The 20,804-nt window shown below is 38.0% G+C and overlaps 1 protein-coding gene across 1 annotated transcript in view; it reads right to left on the bottom strand.

Annotated features, from left to right (window-relative positions):
* Gpc5 (glypican 5) overlaps positions 1-20,804 on the bottom strand; it is a 522,879-nt gene that overhangs the window by 172,703 nt on the left and 329,372 nt on the right. The window contains exon 6 of the mRNA XM_038310428.2: positions 15,005-15,125. Within this exon, the coding sequence (XP_038166356.2) occupies positions 15,005-15,125 (121 nt within the window). The remainder of the gene's footprint in view (positions 1-15,004; positions 15,126-20,804) is intronic.

Here is a 20,804-nt window from a genome sequence, read left to right on the forward strand (position 1 = left end):
ATTGGTGGTGGGAGTGCAAACTTGTACAGACACTTTGGAAATTAGTGTGGTGATTTCTCAGAAAATTAGGAATCAATCTATCTCAAGACCCAGAAATACCATTCTTGAGCATATACCCAAAGGATGTACATTCACACCACAAAGACATTTCCTCAACTGTTTTCATAGCAGTATTATTTGTAATAGTCAGAACTTGGAAACAACCTAGATGCCCCTCACCAGAAAAATGGATAAAGAAAATTGGGTACATTTACACACTGGAGTATTACTCAGCAGTAAAAACAATTACATCTTGAAATTTGCAGGCAAATAGATGGAACAAAAAAAAATCCCAAGTGAGGTAACCTAGACCCAGAAAGACAAATACAGCATGTACTCATAAGTAGATATCAGATGTAAAGTAAAAGATTACTAGGCTATAATTCAGAACCCCTGAGAAGCAAGGTAACAAGAAGAACACTAAGAGAGATATGCATGGATGCTCCGCGGTAGGGGAAATAGATAAAAATCCCCTGAGTAAATTGGGAGTAGGTGGGGTGGATTGAGATGGTCATGAGTGAACAGGATGTTCAAGTTTGGAGAGGGAGAGGGAGAGCAAGGAAAGAGATAACATGATAAAGGGAGCCATTAGAGGGTAGGGAGAAATCTGGAGCAAGGCAAACTCTGATGAATCCACCAGGATGACTCCAGTTAAGACTCCTAGCAATAGTGAAGAGGGTGTCTAAACTGGCCTCCCCTGTAATCAAATTGATGAATACCATAATTATCATCATCAATCCAGTAACTGATGGAAGCAGATACAGAGATCCACAGCTAAGCACTGATCATAGTGCAGTTAAAGACAGGTAGGAGGGATTATATGAGCAAAAGGGTCAAGACCATGATGGGGAAACCCACAGAAACAGCTGACCCAGGCTAGTGGGAGCTCATTTCCACTGGACTGACAGCTGGGGAAACTGCATAGGACCAAACTAAGCCCTCTGAATGTGGGTGACAGTTTTGCGGCTTGGGCAGTCTGTTAGGCCATTGGCAGTGGAACTAGGATTTATGCCTATTACACTAACTGACATTTTGGAGCCCATTCCCAGTAGAGTGATACCTTGGCTCAGGCTATATAGAGCGGGGTGGGGGTAGGAGGAGGGACAGTTCTTTGATCTGCCACACTTTGTTGGCTCACCATGAGAGGCCTTACCCTTTCTGAGAAGTGGATGGGGGGGGGGGGCTTGGAAAGGTGGAGGGAGCAGGAGGAGAAGAAGAAGGAGGAACTGCATACATAAAATGGAAAAAAAACTACTACATAAAATGTTTTTAAAAATAGGTATTATTGCTAGAATGCCAACACCATCGTCAGTGTCTCCATTTTCTCAAGTTGTATTCCCTGTGTTTCTCAGGATGCTGAACACATCTGCCAGGAATTTAGGTGAATAGACGAACCAAAAACTATAATAACTTAAAATTTATAAGTTTAAAACAATAGTTTATCATGAGAATGATTTTAAAATGTTCCTATTAGCATATATTTGATCTATTATTTTTAATTTATATAAAATAATCAAATTATTATTTACATCACTTTATTAATGCTTTTATGCTCTATGGTAAATGGAGATTATAGTTAAGGATTTCACTGTAGCCTGAACATAAAGATTAGTCTTAAGCAGAGAAACCTTGAAGACTGCAGTACCTATAAAAATGTCAGATAAAGAAGTATTCTTAAAAATTAGCAAAAATGAGCCTACAAACCACCATCCCAGGGAACTTAGACAGCAATGAGGACACTAAAGAGACTTACATAGATATAATCTACATGGGAAGTACAAAAAGATGAGATCTCCTGAGTAAATTGGAAACATGGGGACCTTGGGGAGGGTTGAAAAATGGAGGAGAGAGGCAGAGAAGGGAGCAGAGAAAAATGTAGACCTCAATAGAAAAGTTGTCTTATTTTAAACATTAAAAAAGTTAACTAAAATGAGAAACAAGTTCCATAGTTGATAGCATATTTATTATCAAGCACAGAAATTAACACTTGGGTAAAGATACTAAACTCTTGGTTATAGTAATTAATTCTCATAAGTAAAAATATTCATATGTAGTTATGGAGAGCTGATACAAGCAATACTCAATGTCCTTTGTTGATCTTCCAAAGGTTCCTGTGAAAGTTCACGGTATATACAAGATGTCTCAATGTTTTGTTAAGCACAGATACAAACAAATATAATGCTGAATCTTAGCCTCCAAACATAGATGTGGTATACATGCATACATGCTGGCACTAACACACATAAACTAAAAAATAAGTAAATATTTTCTTTAATATATATATATATATATATACATATATATATACAAGAACTAAGTGCAAACAACTTTTTATATATTCAAGTTGTATTTTGCTTATGTTTTATACTATGAAATTAAAATCCTGCCTAAATTGGAATGGATGCAGGTATGCAATCTTTAAACTCTTAAGAATATGTTCTTCTAAATTTATAAAATGTTTTAAGAGTGTATTTATTTTCTGGAAATTTTATTTATCCTTCATGGTGCTGTGATTCTTGTAGAAAAGCTTTAAAATGCTTTCTTTACTAAATAAAATGTAGAAGTTAACATTTTCTAGGATTGAGTAAAAGTGAGCCAACTTGCTTTGCTATATCCACCTTAAAAACTAAATTCAGAGCTTCACAGTTAAAAGCTCACTTTTCTAAGATGAAAAAAGAGGTATTAAAAGAAGTTAAGTAGGATTTCACCTCCTGTTTAATGAGCATTAGGTCTGGTTTCATACTATAGTTCACACTATAAAATTTCAAAGTTATAATTTTCAGAAATACTTGCTGACCCATCATGATGATATTCGTACATGAACTCAATAAAATTCATGATTTGTTCTTTATCTAATGAAACTGATTAAGGTTCCACCACATCAGTATGAAACACATAACAAACAAAATATATTCATAAGCCTTGTTATATTTATAATTATAAATGTACAGAACTCTCAGGTTTAGTTTCTAATGGACCTCTACATTGTAGCTATCTTTCTTCTTCAGTAATCTATGACAAGAAATATCCTGACTGGTTCCCAGCAGCCATCTCTCGTTGTTAGTCAGCCTCTTTCTAGGTGCCTTAACTGTTCCTTAGCTGTAGGAGGCCATCTGGTTAAGTGCCACTGAACTGCAAGGAACACATTCTGGAGCTGCTCGGCTCTGACAAAGTATATCTTCAAAGCACATTCATAAAATTGCTGTCAAGTGGTTAGAGTAAATTTATTGAACCTGTAAAGCATTATGGTCTCATCATTTACCAGCAGAAAGCTAAGATTATGTATGAATGAGCTATCAAAAAACTATGTATGGCAACAGCATGTTGGAAATGATCATTAGAGAAACAATTTTTGCATGCTAGATGTTGAGCCAAGTGAAATAAAATTAGGATAGTTTTCCAGGGAATCTGTAACTCATCTCACCACCCAGTTGTGTGTAGGTGGACACAAAGAGCTATCTTGGGTTTCTTTGGATTGGTGGATAGGCGGGTGGTTTAGAAAGCAGGCTATCATGATCCCTCAAAACTACAGTTCAAAGGAGGGTGATAGAACTATGGATTTCAGTAAACAGCCAGGCACAGCTGCTGGGAATATTCTCTAGAACACATAGAGGAAACAAAAACAATTATCAAAGAGGAGACTGAAAATTCGAGCTGTGAAACAGAACTTTGCATGTTGAAATTATTCAATGACAGCAGTGCCATGATCAGTATTCATAAGGGTATAATAATCTAGGTATTTGTGGACAGAACATAAGTGCTATGGGAAGCAGAGAAGACCCTGAACAAATATATAAGGAGCAAAGAAATAATGAGTAGGTGTGGATTGTTTGATATGAACACAGCCACTTCAAGACTCGAATAGCTCAGAGTTAAGGAAATCTAAAAGCATTTCTTGGTCCCTGTGTGTATGTTAACAATATGTATAAAAAATGTTGATCACAGATTCTTCCTCCAGGATGTCCACAGCCTGAGGCCCCTCCCCTAAAAAGACTTCCTACAAAGATCAGCTAAATATATTTCCACTTTCTTGTTCATCTGCATACAGTAACTCTGCTTTTCAATCCACGGTATACAATAAACCCTTCTCAATTCACACATGTGAAACATATGCATTGAGTTTCTTAGGGTTGCTGTTAGAGTATATCCGTCGGAGTATATGGCCCACCAGATTCAAGATTTTCTATACATGAGTGTGTCATTTGTCCATTCCTGCCATCTTTGGTAGGCCAATCCCTAAGTCATGCAGTTGGTGGAATATAAAGAGAAGAGTGTTTCAGGGTAACTTCTTGAATTAGGTAGTTGTGTTGTAAAACTGTCTTGCAATTACTATAACAGATTTCTGCAGAGAAGATGTTTATTTGGGCTCTGATAGCTCCTGCCCATGATAAAGAAGACCCATTTCTTTGAGGAGTTCAATGTGAGTGCTAGATGGCAATATTGGAAAACTATATGGTCAAACAAAAGGCTTATCCTGTTATGAGGAAAACAAGTGACAAGAAGCTTCAGTCTACCAGTTCTTTCAGGAGTTCAATTAACTAAAGATCACTCAATTAGATTCCACCTTTCAAAATTACAATAGCCTTCAGATAATGCCACTCTGGGGGAAAACATGTAACACAATGAACTTTACAGAAAATTTACACCTAATGCATATCAGGAGTCCAACAAAACACATTCCTTTCATTATAGACTCTGCTAGTTCCTTTTGCATTTTTTCTTTAGTTTTTTAGAAAGCATTTCTTTGTGTAGCCTTGGATGTCTTGGTACTTGCTCTGTAGACCAGGCTGGCCTTGAACTCAGAGATCCAGCCTCTGCCTCCTGAGTGCTAGGAATAAAGATGTGCACCACACCCACCTTCATGTTCTCTGAGTTTATTTTCCCTGATCCCTTCATGCACCCAGCAGTTAATGGGTGAGTTACCTTCACTTAGTTTTAAGTAAAACTCTTTGCATTCATGTGGACTGCAAACCTGACCATGCATGTGAATGCCATGCTTTAATGTTTGGATTTTTACAAATATATTAGGCCTTTTCTTTGTGAGTTCACATATTTAATTTACTAATTTGAATTTTAGGATATCTTGAAAAAAGAGATGCCCTTTTGTCAAATTTACATATTTAGCAAAAAATATAGGTGATTCATCAAAATGACTTGTTTTCTGAATGTTTTCAGAAATTTAGTGCCATTTTCAGTGTGCCGTCAGACTGATAATTGTCTATTGGAATCTGCCACAAAAGATAACTAGCAATTTCTCAAGATGAATGAAGGATACCAGAGACAAGCACAATGTGTTGCACACAGTATAGGAGAGAAACTGGAGATGCTGCTATAGACAACAATACTACACCAAATTAAAATCAGTCAGAAACTCTTGCTACAACTGTAGTGGTATCAACTCCTGTGAAGACCATGATGTAAAATAAGCAGACAAGTTAAAAGATGGAAAGAAAATTTGCAATTGCAGTATGGGCAGGTCACCAACATGAGGTATAATTAAACTGTTAGTCAAGTTACAGGCTTAGGGAAATGAGAAAGGGCACAAAGTATGCAAACAAGAATAAGGGGGGGGTCTATCAATTAGGATTGAGGGTATTTGGCCACCTTAAATCTGAACCTCTATATTTCTTTTCCAGCACAAAAGTAAATTAAAGTTTTCTGAGACTCAGAGGAAATGTGTTGGAAGGAGATAAATAGTTGCTTATCATGATACTGTGAGAGTATAGCAGAGGAAGGGAATAACAAGGTGATGGGATGGGGTATCACAAAATAATTTTTCATGAAATTAAAAAAGGAAAGACACAAAGATCACATGACAGTAGTCAGAACAATTGCTAACAAATTAGTAGGAAGGAACCAAGAGAAGAAAGAAGCTGTATAAGTAAGTGCTCAAAAGCCAATGGAGATATTCACTAATAAGATACTGTTGAATAATTGCTGAAGAAGTAAAGATAATCCATTAGTACAGCAAGAACACCTTAGCAAAATTATGGCAGTAAAGAACTAAAAATGTTATTTAGAAAAAAATTAACAGAAACAGACAATCTTCAAAACAAACTTATCAAGTTAAAACATGATGAGTTCAGGTCTTCAGTAAATACTCTATCAGCCTTGTGTGTTAGAGGAGGTGACAGCAGTCACAACAGACTGATCAGATGAGTTGGAATCCAGGCTTATGTCTTTTGATAACCCAAATCTCTGCCTTTTGGTGCATTACTTTGTTAAAGAATGCTTACTTTGTTAAAACTGAAGAAAAACTTAGGGTTAGTTTCATTTTTAGCTATTTGAAATGACTCCATAAGTAGACAGGTGAAGGTCTTAAAATATTACACTTGTCATGAAATATAGCTGATAGGTTTTTTTTTTTTTTTGTTTGTTTGTTTTTTGTTTTTTCGAGACAGGGTTTCTCTGTGGCTTTGGAGCCTGTCCTGGAACTAGCTCTTGTAGACCAGGCTGGTCTCAAACTCACAGAGATCCACCTGCCTCTGCCTCCCGAGTGCTGGGATTAAAGGCATGCGCCACCACCGCCCGGCCTATAGCTGATAGTTTTACCAGCATTGTAGCCAAATACCAGATAAGTAAAATTTATGAAAAGGGAAGATTCAGATTAGGTCCTGATTTCAGAGACTCTAGATTACTTGATGGAGGAGAATATCAGATTGACTCACATCATAATGGAGAGAAAGCACAGTGGAATAGTAACACAAGGGAACCAGTCTAAAATTTGATAAATGCAGTATTCAAGGACATGTCTACAGTAGCCTAGTGCCCTCAACCATGCCCCATCCTCCAAAGCTCACCATCTCTCAGAAGTGTACTCAACTACTGAGATAAATAGATAAGTCACAGTCTCCATGATCTAACATCCCTGGATAGCCCCTCACTGACTCATGCAGGCACATACATTGCTAATCTCTGAGGCATCCCTCAACCCAACCAGGTTGACAAGAAGAACCCTTAACAATAATACAATGTGTAACTATTTCTGTATTTCGTAATTCCTGCAGTCTTTTAAGCACCATTGAAGTTAATATCTTAAGAAATCTGAATTTAGCGAGGTGGTGGTTTCACATGTCTTTAATCCCAGCACTCAGGAGGCAGAAGCAGGCAGATCTCTGTGAGTTCGAATCCAACCTGATTTACAAAAGCTATTTCCAGGACAGACTCCCAAGCTACAGTATAATGATGTCTCGAGATGAAGAAAAAGAAAAAGAAGAAGAAAAAGAAGAAGAAGGAGGAGGAGGAGGAGGAGGAGGAGGAGGAGGAGGAAGAGGAGGAAGAGGAGGAGGAGGAAGAGGAGGAGGAGGAAGAGGAGGAGGAGGAAGAGGAGGACGAGGAGGAGGAGGAAGAGGAGGAGGAGGAGGAGGAAGAGGAGGAGGAAGAGGAGGAAGAGGAAGAGGAAGAGGAGGAGGAAGAGGAGGAAGAGGAAGAGGAAGAGGAGGAAGAGGAAGAGGAGAGGAGAGGAGGGAGGAAGAGGAGGAGGAGGAAGAGGAAGAGGAGGAGGGAGGGAGGAAGAGGAGGAGGGAGGGAGGAAGAGGAGGAGGGAGGGAGGAAGAGGAGGAGGGAGGAGGGGGGAGGGACAGGGGACGGGAGGGGAGGGGGCAAGGGGAGGTGGAAGGGTGAAGGGGGAGGGGAGGGGATGGGGGAACGGTGGAAGGGGTCGAGGGGGAAGGTGGAAGGATGGAGGGGGAGAGGGGACGGGGGAGGGGGACGGTGGAAGGGGAGGGGGAGGGTGAGGTGGAAGGGGGAGGGGGAGGGGGAGGGGGGAGGGGCGGGGCGAGGAGGGGGAAGGGAGGAGGAGGGGGGCATGGGGAGGGAGGGAAGATGAGGAGGGAGGAGGGGGAGGGAACAGTGGGAGGGGGAGGGGGAGGGACAGGGGAGGGAGGGAGGGTAGGGGGAGGGGGAAGGGGAAGGGGGAAGGGGAAGGGCGAGGGGGAGGTGGAGGGGGAGGTGGAAGGGGGAGGGGAGGGGGGAGGGGGGAGGGGGAGGTGGGAGGGGGGGGGGGAGTGGGCTTGGGAGGGGGAGGGGGAGGGGGGATTGGGAGGGGAGGGGGGGGAGGGACAGGGGAGGGGGGAGGGACAGGGGAGGGGGGAGGGACAGGGGAGGGGGGAGGGACAGGGGAGGGGGGAGGGACAGGGGAGGGGGAGGGGGAGGAGGAAGAAGAAGAAGGAGGAGGAGGGGGAAGAAGAAGAAGAAGAAGAAGAAGAAGAAGAAGAAGAAGAAGGAGAAGGAGAAGGAGAAGGAGAAGGAGAAGGAGAAGGAGAAGGAGAAGGAGAAGGAGAAGGAGAAGAAAAAGAAATCTGAATTAAGTGGAAAGTGGTTATAATTTGTCACATCGTTTTCTTAAATCACCTTATTTTTAACTAAATGCATAAAAAGATTTTAGATTATTTTAACAAAGATTATAGATATTCCTAGTTGCCTAATTAAAATTTAAGTTTATTCCCAAGATCATTGCTGTTCTCAGTCATGGGAAGAGAAGTTTCTCTTTCAGGCAGTCCAAGGCCAGTTCAGAGACTCTTACCTGGTCTAATGAGACATGAACCAGTAAATATCGAGTGTTCATGATGCTGGTAGTGACCAGTTCAGATACTCTTAACTGATCAATGGGACAAAAACCAGTAAGTATTAAATGCTCAATCATAAATGAGACATCTATATAAGCCCCCAAAGCTCAGGGAAGACAAGAGAAGACAAAAAGAATATTGGAGTTGGAGAATGAGAAGGCTAATTTAAAAGCTAATTCAAAGTTAAAAATAACTAACCTTAGTTTCTTTTCTACTGCTGTGACAAATCACGGCCAAGGAAATTTATAAAACCAGAAGTTTAATTTGGGGGCTTGCTTTCAGTTTCGGAGGGTGAGTCCATTGCCATCGCAGTGGAGTAGATGGCAGCAGGCAAGCAGGCATGGTGCTAGAGCACTAAGAACTTATGTGTTGAGAGCAATTGCGAGGCAGGGAGGGACAGAGAGAGAGAGAGAGAGAGAGAGAGAGAGAGAGAGAGAGAGAGAGAGAGAGAGAGAGAGAGAGAGAGAGAGAGAAAGAGAGAAAGAGAGAGCGCAAATTGGGAATGCCATGAATTTCTGAAACCTCAAGGCTCACCCCCCAGTGACATGTCTCCTCCAACCAGGTCACATCTCCTAATCCAGCCCAAACACGCCACCAACTGGGGACAGAACACCCAAGCAGAAAAGCCAATGGAATCCATTCTCATGCAAATTGTCATAGATGGAAGACTATAAAATGCTGTCTTCTGACAGGACTACTACATTCAGAAACTCACGGTGGCAGTGGCAATCTACAGAAGACCTGACCAAGAATGGTTCCATCAACATTCTATCCTAGATGGAAGAGATGTTCATAGGCTCTCACACCCTCCGTGAGGAGGGGCTGCAGGCAGTTCAGGTTGACAAGGGATAAAGAGCCATATTCCTCGGAAGTATAGCACAGATACATTGCCTCACTTATGCAAACAATCTTCTGCCAGTGCTCATGTAGAACACTCTAATTAAACATAGTAGGTCACAAAATAAAGAATGTGGAAGTAGAAGAGAAGTTTAAGAAGAAGAGATTTGCTGGGGGTATATGTGTATGAAATCCTATGGCAATAAATAATTAGAAATAAAAGTTCTAATTATCGATGATTTTCCAATTATATACAAAAAGAAAATCTAGCCGGGAAACTAATCAAGTCTTAAGACCAGCAGCAGCCTTACTGAAATGACTAGAACGCTTAGCCTCCTCTCTGCATAAGACAATCTCATACTCTAAATAATCAGAAATAAATCAACAATGGCCAACCCTAATCTCATTACTTTCAAAGAGTTCTTAGGACTTCGTTTCCAGTTGATTGTACACTAATTGGAATGGTTCTTTTATGCTTGCAATTGATTTATTTTTAGTGAAACAGCCAATAATGGAGTCAGAGTCCCTCTACTTCTACTCCAGAAAGCAGACTTCAATTGAATTTTTTCAAACAAGCTAATTGTTGAATTAGATAGCCTTCCAAAGTTATCGAGTGCTTTTCAAGTACCTTATTCTCAAAGTAAGTTAACTAAATGTGTTTTGATGGCTGTTGCATTGCTAATTCCAAGTGAAGAACTGTCTGATTATGTAATATGAGTACCACAAGCCTAGGGCCATGGCTACTCTGTAGTAGAATCAAGTTTAAATGGCCTCAGTATGGTGGTACATTCTAAGACCATGATAGGATGGGTCAGAGGAAGAGAAATCCCAGAATCTGTTGATATTTGAGTTCAAACAGACTGACTAATTCAAGCACAGTTAAAAACAAATAAAAAAATTTCTAAAATGTATTGCACTGTATGTTTAATGAGAAGAGCTTCAAAAGTCCTTAGAATTCTGAAACTTTGAAATAACAGTGTCTTTAGAACATCTTGTCTTATTTTTTTGTATGTGCAAAACTATCCTTTATAACTATTCATTGAGATTTAAATTAGAATCTCTTTCAGTCTGCCATGGTGCTAAAGTGACTATTCATAATATTAGTATTTCAGGAAAAAGTGAAAAAAGGCAGAGTCTGTTTAGCATAGTTGTTCCTTACATAAGTGTCATCTATGCCTTAATATACTACACTATGATCATTGGAATATATGCTATTAAATATATGGTTATTTTACAATTTAAGTAGCTATTATAACATCTTTTTATTAAAAGAAAAAATTTATTTAATACATGACGATTTTTATGAAGAAGTTTTAGTACCCATTAAGCAAATGCTTCACAGAAACTTAGCACTCTTAAATGAGTTGGAATGGTTAGGGTTAGGAAATAAAATTCCACTTAAATTCACCACTTTCCACACCATTATAGTTATTATTAGGTTTGTCAGTAAAATGATTATGGCAAACTGAATGCCATTTCATCTTACATGTCATATTGAAAGAGTGAAATTTTCTTAGCATTAAAAACATCCATTTTGCCGGGCGGTGGTGGCGCACGCCTTTAATCCCAGCACTCGGGAGGCAGAGGCAGGTGGATCTCTGAGTTCGAGGCCAGCCTGGTCTACAAGAGCTAGTTCCAGGACAGGCTCTAGAAACTACAGGGAAACCCTGTCTCGAAAAAACCAAAAAAAAAAAAAAAAAAAAAAAAAAAAAACATCCATTTTGTGCTAGTAGTACCCAGCAGTGAATATTTTAGCTTCTTCCAACATTTTCCTTAAAAATTATAGATGTTTAATGGTTACAGACCATTTGTTACACAGCTGTAACATGCATGCTGACAACTTTCCCTGAAACAAGTAGTCAGTGTGAACAAGAAGTTCTTGGAAAAGGAATCCAAATGGAAAAAGGTTGTAGATTTTTGTCCCTATGAGATACACTAGGAGAAATGAACTAATTTTTTTTTTCTCATCTCAGTGGGAAGTTAACATTACAGTATGGTGAGATTTCCCCAGTTGAATTTGCCCTGGGAAATTACTCTTTACAAAGAGGCCCTGGAAGGTAAGTACTGGGATCCCAGCAAGGTTGAATCAGGAGAGAATCACAGGCAGAATCACAGGTGGAGGAGAGGCAGGCTAAGAAGCCCTTGTTCCTTCAAGATTTCCGTTCACAATGCAGAAGGGCTTTCAGGAGGTGTGGAAACGGTGGGGTCCTGCGATGTCTGTGAGGAACACATGATCACACCACAAACCAAGGATTTTTATTTGCATCAATATGTATTTAAGAGCAGAACATAGAAATAGGGTTTGCCTTAAATGATGAAGTATGTTGAGATTATTTATGCTAAAGCTTCTCTCTCTAGCAAACCTTGAATGTCTTTGCAAGTCACCTTCTGACTACAATATTTTTTTCATTTTAACAATAATTAAATCTTTATTTAAAAGAACTTGTAAATTAAATTTAAAAACCATGTAAGCAAGGTTAGCTAAAGCAAAATCTACATATCTCAATGAACTTCTATACAGTGAGAATGGCTAGCTACTCTGAAACTGTGGAGTGGGGCTCCACAGTGGATTTCATACACTTGCTAACAATTATAATTGCATATATATATATATATATATATATATATATATATATATATATATATATATATATATTTCTCTACCACAAGAAAAGAAAGAAAAGTCACGGTAGAGTTAGAAATAGAAGAAAGAAGTACCTTTATATCTGCTCTTATAACTTATGTTGTCTTTGTCTTATATGCAGATCCTAGTCTATAATAAATACATATATCAGAAAGCAAGTATACATGTGAGTGCAGCATAACATACAGAACAGAGAAGCAGAAAGAGTAAATATGTATTAAGGGAGGATGGAAGGCAAATATTTCTTCTGGCTACTCTTGGGATTCATTGTTCATCCTAAATTTGCTAAGGGACTTCTGATATCTCTAATACCACTAAATGTTCCATATTGCTAGCATCTTCCTGGTCATTGTTGGCATTCTACCTAACCCTTCAACATATGGACAAAATCGTGTTATGTGTTTGCTCCCCATTTAACTCAGGTTTTCAGGGTTTACAGAAAATGTCCTTACCCACAGAACCATCGAATCGACCCCTTGTTCTTTTCCTCAACCATAATTCCAACCTAACCAAAAACCAATTCCATTTCCAAAATATTTCTCAGGCTCTATATACCTCATATCTATGCTGATCATCCAATTCTCAGTTACTATCATCTTCAAGGTATAGGATTTTCCTTGATTCTTTCTCCACGAGGTCCAGTTTCCACAATACAGACAAAATTATTTTTGTAAGACGTAAGTGAAGTCGCCCCCTGAGCACTTTAAACGTCTTCCTCTTGCATTAGGAATTAACCAAACACTTGTGACGAGAGCCCCTTAATGTTCTCCCACACAAGCTTCATGTTTGTCTCTGCTGCCCCTTCATTCTGCTGCAGCTTTGTGCTTTCTATGCCCTAAAGATGATGAACTTTCTGTTCTTTTGCCCCAGAGTTCTCACCAATTTTCCCGATTCCTTTTCTTCATTCAGTAGCACTAGTTTCCTAAGGCTTTCTTCTCAGTCTGTTGATTTCCTTTATAATTCTCTCCAGCTATTGTTGTTGGTTCAATTACATCATCCGGGAGTGCAAAGGCACTGATAGTCACCATATCTCCCTTGTCTCGCTATTTTATAAACCTATTCTCAAACTATGAACTTAAAGGGTAAATATATTAAATGCACTTAATAAAGTAACTGTAAAAACAGGGAAAGTATAGCCAATTCAACATAAAATCTCTGCCTGCTTGCTTAGTGATTAATTGCAGAAGTCAGAGAAAATGAGGTCACAGCTATAGCAGGCCAAGAACACAGGTGTTTCAGAAATAACATATGGAGGTAATTATTACTAATATTTTTGCTGGCAAAAAGTATAGGTGATTATTTCTGTATACTTGTACACAGACAAAAAGGCAAGGGGCACATTAATCTCTCTTATAAAATGTAGCATTTTTCCAAGTGCACACTTACAAGTGTAGCTAAAATCCATTATAATGAAAACAACTTTACACAAATATTTATACGATCTTATAAATGTAGGGATCTGACTGTGACTATGTCACAATGTCCATGCCCTCACTTAGCCCGCACTCCTCCCCAAGTAATGAATCCTCGCGCCAGACGGCAACCTTCCTGAACCTTTCTTAGAAATGACACTAGGGATCCTGTTAACTGTCCGTTGCAGTTCCGCATGGCACCAGCCACCTTTTCAGGGCACATATATATTATAAGGAGTCAGAAGTCTGGCAAAATAAAAACTTTTTCTCCATCTGCAGGAGAACTAGCTTATGAAGCAGTATATTCTAAGGCACAAAAGGTTAATGTGTTAGTGACACCTGTTCAGGATATGACTTTTCTGTGATCCTTCACAAAAAATCTAATTTCCAGCCATATGATTCCAGCAGACTTTAAATTCAAACCTCAAAGGCAGCATATATTTGATATTTTCTTGTAATTGTACAATGAAGCGAAAGTCTGTATAATTTGAGATCTGCATGTTCATAAAGATGAAAGAACGGGATGCAATCTGGACAGGAGCTTACAAAGTAGGATCATTTCCCTGCAACACCTTGAAAAGGATGTAGCTTTGATATCTTTTTAACAAGGATGCAGCTATGCTGTGGGGCCACAGATCAGGAAGGCCTTCTCCACAGGACTGTAAGAAGCTCTGTAGATTAGAGATCTAACTGTTCCTTTGTGTGTATGTTCTTGGGTTTGTGCACTTACCTAGGGAGTAAACAACAGCTATACACATATTAGGTTCATCAGGGTTTCAAATGAAAATGAATGAAGATGTATATACACATATAAATTGTTACATAATGACTATCAACTTAAGGAATAGTCCTTCCTACCTCAAATAGTACTAAATGTGGGATGAAGGTGACACTTACAATATGTAATGCATTATTCCAATTAATAAACAGTTTCAATGAAATGTTTTTGAATACTTATCTGAAATGGTCCATATATTACGTATTAAAACAATAATGCATATGACATAAAAGATCAAACAGAAATATTTAATGAACACTCACTAGGGAGATTACACACATAATATCTAAAATGTGAAATAAATACCAGAAATGCAGATTATTTACTTATGGTCTTTTGATAGTGCCACTTTCTTGACAAACTTTATATAGTTGTATGAAAGGCAGTTCTGGCTTTTGTGATCTGATATGGTTTCCTTTAGTAGTTATAAGTTCCTAGGCTTATAGATTCTTTACTGAATGATTATACCCCAAGAGGTTCATAGTTGAAATGCTAAAAGCAACAACTTGTTTTTCACAGACACAGATTTTCTACCAGACCATTGGAATTGACTTGAAATGATGATGGTTCAACAAAGTATTTCTGAAACTCCAGATAAAAATAATTTTTTTCCAAAGATCAATTTAGGAGGATATTAGATACAATTATTAAAATTATCAAATAGGTTAAAAGTAATCATACTGCCTTTACAGTTGAATATATCCATAAAAATCAAGTCAGCACTTACCTGGATAACATGCTTCAGTTTATCAATGATCTGGTTTATCACAGGGTCAGTTCCTCTGACTCTGACTTCGGGGTTTCCAGACTGGGCTTTCTTCCCATTTCCAACCACTCGTTGAGCATAGCTGGTGGAGTGAAAGGAAAGAGTTATGACTTGAGAACCTGGTCAGAGGCAACCTTCAGAGCTGCTTGAGCCATTTTTTCTCAGAACAGACACCACGGCTGTGCTTCTCAAAATACAAATAGAAAAACTTTATCACCATTCTGCTGAGGTGAAATGGTCACAGTGAAAACAGAAAAAATTGGATTTTAACTGTGTATAACAACATGATAAAAGAGTGTGTGTGTGTGTGTGTGTGTGTGTGTGTGTGTGTGCCCGCGAGAGAGAGAGAAAGAGACAGAGAGAATAATTCTGGCTTAATTACACATGTCTATACCTAACATTGTCTCATTATCTGCATCAATTTATTTTATGCAGTATTTATATAAGATTGTGTGTATATATATACAAACACACACATACATTCATTGAGAAAGACAAGTCAAAATTATTAACTTTATAATGACATAAAATCCACAAAATCTTTTGTAGGTAGAGGAAATAATACAGTTTCAGTAAGTTGCAATCATTAGTAACAGTATATTGTCACAGGCAGTAAATGGTACTAGAAGTCTGCAATCTTCACCAAATGGCAATAATATAATATCACCTTACTATTCATGAAAATATTTAAATTTATATGTCCCAAAATGTATCTGTTCCTACTCTATTAATTATTCTGTATGAATAGACTAGGTGAAAAGTATATAATTCCTGTCCTCACAATGCTCATTACCAACTGGGAAATAGAAAACACCAATGCCAATTAAGTCATTCACTGATAAAATTCATTACATTTTGCTAGATTTCAAAGTTACCTAGTAGAATTCAGCCACATAATTGCACTTATTCATACTGTAGCTTTGTAAGTCACATGAGCAGCCACATGCATCACTGTGGAGTAACAAAGAAGCATTGTACATAGCTCTAAAGACAAGTTAACACAGGTGATGCACACTTAAAATATGGGAAGTCTTTCTGGATTCAGAAATTTGGGGGAAAGCAGGAAAGAATAAATATTAAGTGAGCTAAGCCAGGAGATATTAAGACAGACTGGATTTTCATGTAATGGGCCATGATATTCTGGAGCAAAGGATAACACTCTTAAAAGGAAAATGAAAAAATGTTAATGTACTAAGGTCTCTTCCACCAGGTGGAGGTATCAGTTGCCTCCCCTATAGTAACTCTTCTTTTTTTCTCATTATGACAAAAAGAAAGCTATCCACAGTGATTTCACATTGTTTTAATGTGATTTTCCTTCCTTCTCCTGGACGAGTGTGTGCCAACTGTTAACACACCTTTCCCCAAAAATTCCTCGTGAAGTAAAAACTTTTTTGGAAACAATGAAATTGTGTTCCACTCGTATGAGCACAGCCGCATTAAATAAGTTTAAGGAATGTCCATTTCAAAACGAGGGTTGACAATTCTAAATAAAAATTAAATAACAAACTTTGACATTGTATTTGACATACTAATTCTCATAATATTAGTATTATGTATTTTAATAGTATAATATTAATAAAGTATAATATTAATGAAACTGTGACAGGCAGTTGTTTAAATCTTGATATTTCCAAAACAGTTCAGAATGATGTGGGATTCCCCTCTGTATACTATGAATTTGTTTTATTACCATTGGTTATTAATGAAACTGTTTCAGCCAGTGGCTTATTAGAGTTAAGCCAGGCTAGAAATCCGAACAGAGATAGAAAGAAAAAGTAGGCAAAGTCAGGGAGACACCATATAATTGCTAAAGGAGAAAGATGCAATCTGCCAGCCGGAACCTTACTGGTAGGTCACAGCCTCATGGTGATTTACAGATTAGTAGAAATGGGTAAATTTAACATGTAAGAGTTGGTTAGAAATATGCCTAAATCATTGGTAAAGCAGTGTTGTAATTAATATAGTTTCTGTGTGATTATTCGGATCCGAGCAGCTGGAAAAAGAAAGAGGAGTCTCTGCCTACACCAAAATTCACCTTATTTTTTTGTGCAGCCACAACAGGATTTAGAGGTGGTTTTCCAGGATCTATGGAGATTGGGAAGTATATGCCAATAGAAAGGAGCAGAAGAAAATTGAGACCACTTATGTTGTGAATGCCTCCTATTCTTAACTACCAAGGAGTCAATTAACCTTGATCTTCTGTAGCTAGACCAAGTATATATCATTGTCACAATGTTAAAAGCACATTACATAGTTGGCTCCTTGATTAATGTGCTGAAAATCAATAGAGATGATGACTAATGTGGGTAAATAAATATCATCAGAATACAGTCCAAGAATAGAGTCCTGGTAAGGAGATTTCTGAGTGCTTGTGAGAAATCTTTAATAAAAACAAGAGTCTTGTGACTTCCGTTCTTTCAAAACATAGAATTGTCCTCAGGATATGTTGTCTTGCCCCTCCTCAGTGTGAGGGATAAGAATTCACTTCAGATTATTCGTTACAGCTGGATATTGCCATTTGTTTATCTGCCTCTATGGAAAAAAACATGCTTTGTCATGTGCAACCTCGCCTTGTGTTTGTACAATGTACTCAGGTGACTCCTCTTAACCATCAGAGTATAACTCATCTGATGCTCTGAATAAAGTTGGCTATTTCATGAGAATCTACTCTGCCTCACTTACTGGCTCTATTTACCCTGGTCCTACCACCAACCGGAGCAGTAAAAAAAATATACAACACTGTAATGGTGATTCACACATTTCTTTAGTTTCTCAATGTGGGGACAGTCAATTCATCATTATACTTTTGTTTGGTGTTCATGAGTTTGAGCTTAATTGATCAAAAAAAAAAAACAAGGAAGTCTAGAAGTATAAAGTTGTCTGCTGTTTCAGTAAAACATCTCTTTCTTTATGTGGCCCTTAGTTACCGAGAGATGCAGGAAGGGAAGGCAGGTCCAATGTCTGAAAACCTAGACCTCTAATGGCTAAATTTGGTCTAGGATCCTCAGGGAGCCCTTGTCAAGTCTTCCTCAGACTGTCACTCATAGCTTCTCTCCTCTCACTTTCACTCTGCGTCAGACAAGTATTTCAGCATGCACTAATGGTGGGACTTGGAGTTAACCTGAGAAACTGTTTGCTTTTTGGTGTTTTTATTACAACAGCTTATGACACCGTTAACTAACTATACAAGGCCAGTTACAGAATTATAAGTTCAGCTACTCTGTTCTTAAATATTTGAGTTACCTCCTTTTATTATTATTTGGATAGTAACAACATTGAAATGTTATTAAAAATTAAAGTGGAATATGGTTTACTGAAAGCTATTGCCTTTTCTTGTTTTATAAGACTAATGACTGATGGAGGAGGGTCATCTGTCTATGTGTTACTTTCATTGGTTAATAAAGAAACTGCCTTGGCCCTTTATAGGACAGAAAATGAGGTACGCGGAGTAGACAAAACAAAATTGTGGGGGGAAAAAAAAGCAGAATCAGGCAGAAACCTCAGGCAGATGCCATAGCTCTCTGCTCCGAGATGGAAGCAGGATAGAATCTTCCTGGTAAGCCACCACCTCGTGGTGCTACACAGATTACTAAATATGGGTTAAAGCAAGATGTGAGAATTAGCCAATAAGAGGCTGAAACTAATGGGCCAGGCAGTGCTTAAAAGAATACAGTTCCCGTGTAATTATTTTGGGGCATAAGCTAGCCAAGGCATGCGGGGACCGGGTAGGAACACAGCCCGCCGCTTCTTCTACAAATGACACTCTGATATAGTCTAATGTTCACATTAAAATGGTTCAAGTGAAAAGATGAGTGATATCAAGTATTGGCAAAAACACAAGGTAACTAACTCTCATTGTGTCACCTGTCAACCTTTTCTATTGTAGTTATGATTCCTTCATTCTCATCATTGTATTATTTTTCCTTTTTATATGCTGCAATTTATTGTGTGTGCTAATATTAATTGCACAAAGACAGAACAACAATGAAGATGAATGAATCACAACTACACTAGGAAAGACTGACAAGTCCCATAGCCTCAAATAAAGGATGGTACAGAATATATTTTATGATCTAATGTACTTTGAAAAGCAATCAATCATTAATAAATTTCTGTTAGTGCCACTTTCAAAGCCACCCTAGAAAAAGAACTGCATATAGCTTCTTTATTGGTTCTTGTTAATCAGGAGTGCTTATTAAAATAAAAAAAACTGAGAAAAAAGTGAGATCTGGACACTTTACTATAAATTATATGGAGATACTTTTGATGTAACAATATTAATATTCAATTTCTTGGTTATTTCTACAGTATTTATTGAAGAAAATAATTAATTGTTTAATAAACAATATGCAGGAATTACATTTTTATGCGTGCATAAATGTTTTCATGATTATACATATTCATTCTACATCAGACTGTGGTAAGCATATTTACTCCACATTTTCCTGTCCTCTTCTACCCTCTTTCCTTTCAGTCTGGCCCTTTTATTACTTAGTTTCATTTCTAACATCTTGCCATACATACTTAGGCAAAAAAAAAAAAAGTCCCAGCATCATTAAATGAATGATTGAAGATTCTCGTTGGCTTTAAAAACCTACTTTCTGTTGACTTAAATTTGTGTACACAAATATGATTTCTTAATTAAATAAAATTCTTCCTAACAAATGTGTTTTGCTTACCTTGTGGAATTTCTACAGATCATTATTCTTTTTACTCTGAGTGTGAGACTAATTATAAAACATTTTAAGAATTTCCAGCCGGGCGGCGGTGGCGCATGCCTTTAATCCCAGCACTCGGGCGGCAGAGGCAGGCGGATCTCTGTGAGTTCGAGACCAGCCTGCTCTACAAGAGCTAGTTCCAGGACAGGCTCCAAAGCTACAGAGAAACCCTGTCTCGAAAAACCAAAAAAAAAAAAAGAATTTCCATAGATTTTTTTACTTGAAAAATTGTTAACATGTAAAGAATAGAACAAAGCACTAAAGCAGAAAGAATTTTTTAAATATAAAAGTTAAGCCCTACCACATGTGCTTATTTCTTCTCAGCAGAACTGGTAATGGATGCTAATCGTGTACAGGAATATTCACTCCTAAGAACAACTTGTTCTGATCATCAAGGACAAAAGCAAGGGCATGCACAACACACACATAAATACAAACACTAACACACATACAATACACACACACATACACACATATCCACATACACACAAAAGCATATACATACCCATACATGCGCGCACACACACACACACACACACACACACACACACACATTAACACACTGCAAAAGAATAACTATTAAGACAATTTCAATCTTTCTGTGTTGGGCATTTATAACACGAAAGAGATGCTGGTAAGCCTATAGACAGTTGTTGTATGCATGACTGACTTTATGAACCAGCTTTAAAGAAATAATTAGGAAGGACTGACTTTGATTACTGTCTTAACCTGCAATTCCTACTTGAAACCAATGTTATAACCACTGACTGGCAGATACTAATTTTGTAAAATGCCATATAATTTGACTCAAATTCATGCCAGAATTATATTTTCATGTATACTTATACAGTTTCAGGGAAAAATAACAGAATCAGACAGTGGGATGTAAACAACTTAAAATGATAGATCCTAACTCTCTTCCCCAAGTTTGCTGGTACATGAGGTAAGACAATGGTAATTCCTGATGTGTAACGTACTCCATCAGATGTTTATCTTTACCAAAGCTGCAGCACGTATGAGCAGTTAAAAACCGAAAGTAGAAA

The sequence above is a fragment of the Arvicola amphibius genome, chromosome 13, assembly GCF_903992535.2.
Source record: "Arvicola amphibius chromosome 13, mArvAmp1.2, whole genome shotgun sequence".
NCBI classification, from domain to species: domain Eukaryota; kingdom Metazoa; phylum Chordata; class Mammalia; order Rodentia; family Cricetidae; genus Arvicola; species Arvicola amphibius.